Source organism: Anneissia japonica, unplaced genomic scaffold (genome assembly GCF_011630105.1).
Source record: "Anneissia japonica isolate Jap-2015-1 unplaced genomic scaffold, ASM1163010v1 scaffold284860_len1800451_cov186, whole genome shotgun sequence".
Classification (NCBI taxonomy): Eukaryota; Metazoa; Echinodermata; class Crinoidea; order Comatulida; family Comatulidae; genus Anneissia; species Anneissia japonica.
In genome coordinates this window covers 574,690-576,933 of record NW_022706010.1, presented here as the reverse complement: position 1 = coordinate 576,933, position 2,244 = coordinate 574,690, and the positions used below count along the sequence as shown (strand labels likewise).

General features: G+C 31.3%; 1 protein-coding gene across 1 annotated transcript in view; it reads right to left on the bottom strand.

The window, feature by feature from the left end:
- Positions 1-1,496: 1,496 nt before the first annotated feature.
- Positions 1,497-2,244, bottom strand: part of LOC117105983 (adhesion G-protein coupled receptor G2-like) — a 3,507-nt gene continuing 2,759 nt past the window's right edge. The window contains exon 4 of the mRNA XM_033247286.1: positions 1,497-2,174. Coding sequence (XP_033103177.1) covers positions 1,604-2,174 — 571 coding nt within the window. The 3' untranslated portion in view covers positions 1,497-1,603. The remainder of the gene's footprint in view (positions 2,175-2,244) is intronic.

The following is a 2,244-nucleotide window of genomic DNA, read 5'->3' as shown; positions in this document are numbered from 1 at the left end:
TTTCTTTGATGATTTATATATAATTTAACAGTGTTAACGGCTATCTTGATTTATATTGTATGTACCTATATTGTTTCTAGCCGTTCCTATTGTGTAATGGAGTGTATCTGGTGGTATTTGAATCTGTTCAACCATGAAGCCTCCGTGTTCTAATGGTTATGACGCTCGCCTTGACAGCGAGAAGTCGCAGGTTCGAGTCCCGCCAGAGGAATTTTATTACACAATTTCTTTATTCATTTATTTACAGGACTACATTCGTTGAGAGCTATGCTACACGATGTATTATTATGTCCTTTATTCGAACACTTTATTTACCTTTCTTTGATGATTTATATATAATTTAACAGTGTTAACGGCTATCTTGATTTATCTTGGTTTATATTATATCTTGGTTTATATTATATGCAACTATTTGTTTCTAGCCGTATCTATTGTGTAATGTAGTGTATCTGGTGGTATTTGAATCTGTTCAACCATGAAGCCTCCGTGGTCTAATGGTTATGACGCTCGCCTTGACAGCGAGAAGTCGCAGGTTCGAGTCCCGCCAGAGGAATTTTATTACACAATTTCTTTATTCATTTATTTACAGGACTACATTCGTTGAGAGCTATTTATTCGAACACTTTATTTACCTTTCTTTGATGATTTATATATAATTTAACAGTGTTAACGGCTATCTTGATTTATATTATATTATATATATATAGGCATATATATAATTCTCAATGTTATATATATGGTATATTTATATAAAATTACATTTATTATTGTTTAGTTTTGATATTTGTGAATTTTTACTTTTTGTTGATATTATTTTTAAATGATTAAAATACATTTATCATACAGAGGTATAAAATAGTTATAAAGACTATAAAGACAAGCTACCGAGTTTTTCAACATCACAATTATGTGCACAATTATATAGCCTAGTTGGTTTGAGATGTGTATAAGAGACAGATATATATATATATATATATATAATTCTCAATTTTATATATATATACGGTATATTTATATAAAATTACATTTGTTATTGTTTATTTTTTATATTTGTGAATTTATACTTTTTGTTTTCGTACTATGTTGACATTAACCGAAAGGTCCACTGATTAATCTCAGATAAGATATAATAATACATACTCCAAGTATCACGCCATCGTGCCGGGATTCAATATTTCGACATTAATTATGTCATCATCAGGAATGAAAAATTATCCAAAGTACCAAAAGTGTTTGACCAATCAAAACATTATCTCTAGTAGGTGACATAGTTATGAATAATAAGGATCAAAGCATTCTTACCTTACTGATCAAAGCTACCTACAAAAACAAGGAAAGCTCCTTGGAAGCTTTCAGCCCATTGATAAGCAATGGGTGTAGCCTACGTATAGCAAACGCTTCTTTAAATAATAGTACTGTATAGACCAATTTTGCGAACTGTCAATAATGTTAGTATTAGAAAATATTAAACCTAATTTATTACTTACATTACAGGCTACATTATCATTTTCAAGTATACCTTGTAAACCTTAAACATATTGGAATGTTTTTTTAAGTCTAGTTATTAAGCATCTGTCTGTCTTACCAATATAATCACATTACATTAATACCTTATCGTGATGTCTTCTGACGTAAATGAACGTTTTCCAAGCATAACCTGACTAGAATTACTGATATTATTTCTAAATTGGTTAGTATACGAATCTGAGTTAGGCCTAAATAGTGCTTGGTTTTTATGTAAACTGGAACTGATCCCTGTGTGTTGTTCACCGGTCATGAATGATCGCAAGCGTTTAGCATTTACCGGAAGATCGCGTAAAATTGTCCACCAGTGAGTGCGCACTTCCTTGTTTCTGACACAGTACATTATGAATATGATAAAACCTTGAAAAGAATTTAGAATACAAAATAGTAACAACATAATTTCTGAAGCATCTCCAATGGCGAAGAAACCAACAAGCCAGGTTAACCCTAAAACCGTTGTTATGCTCACTCCGTTTTGTAACATTTGCATCCCTTTGTTCTTCCTTTTCTTTATGTGAACTTCATTTGTATTTGTTCGAATTTTGCTAAGACTATGGAAGACCATTATGAAAATCACCATGTTGAAAATTAAAGACAGTGCGACAGGAATTGCTACCCCGTAGTACATTCTTTGGTGGGTCAGAAAACAACTGCAATGATAACAAATACCAGTATGAGAATAAAAGAACTATTAAGACTCACAACATAATAAACTCAATT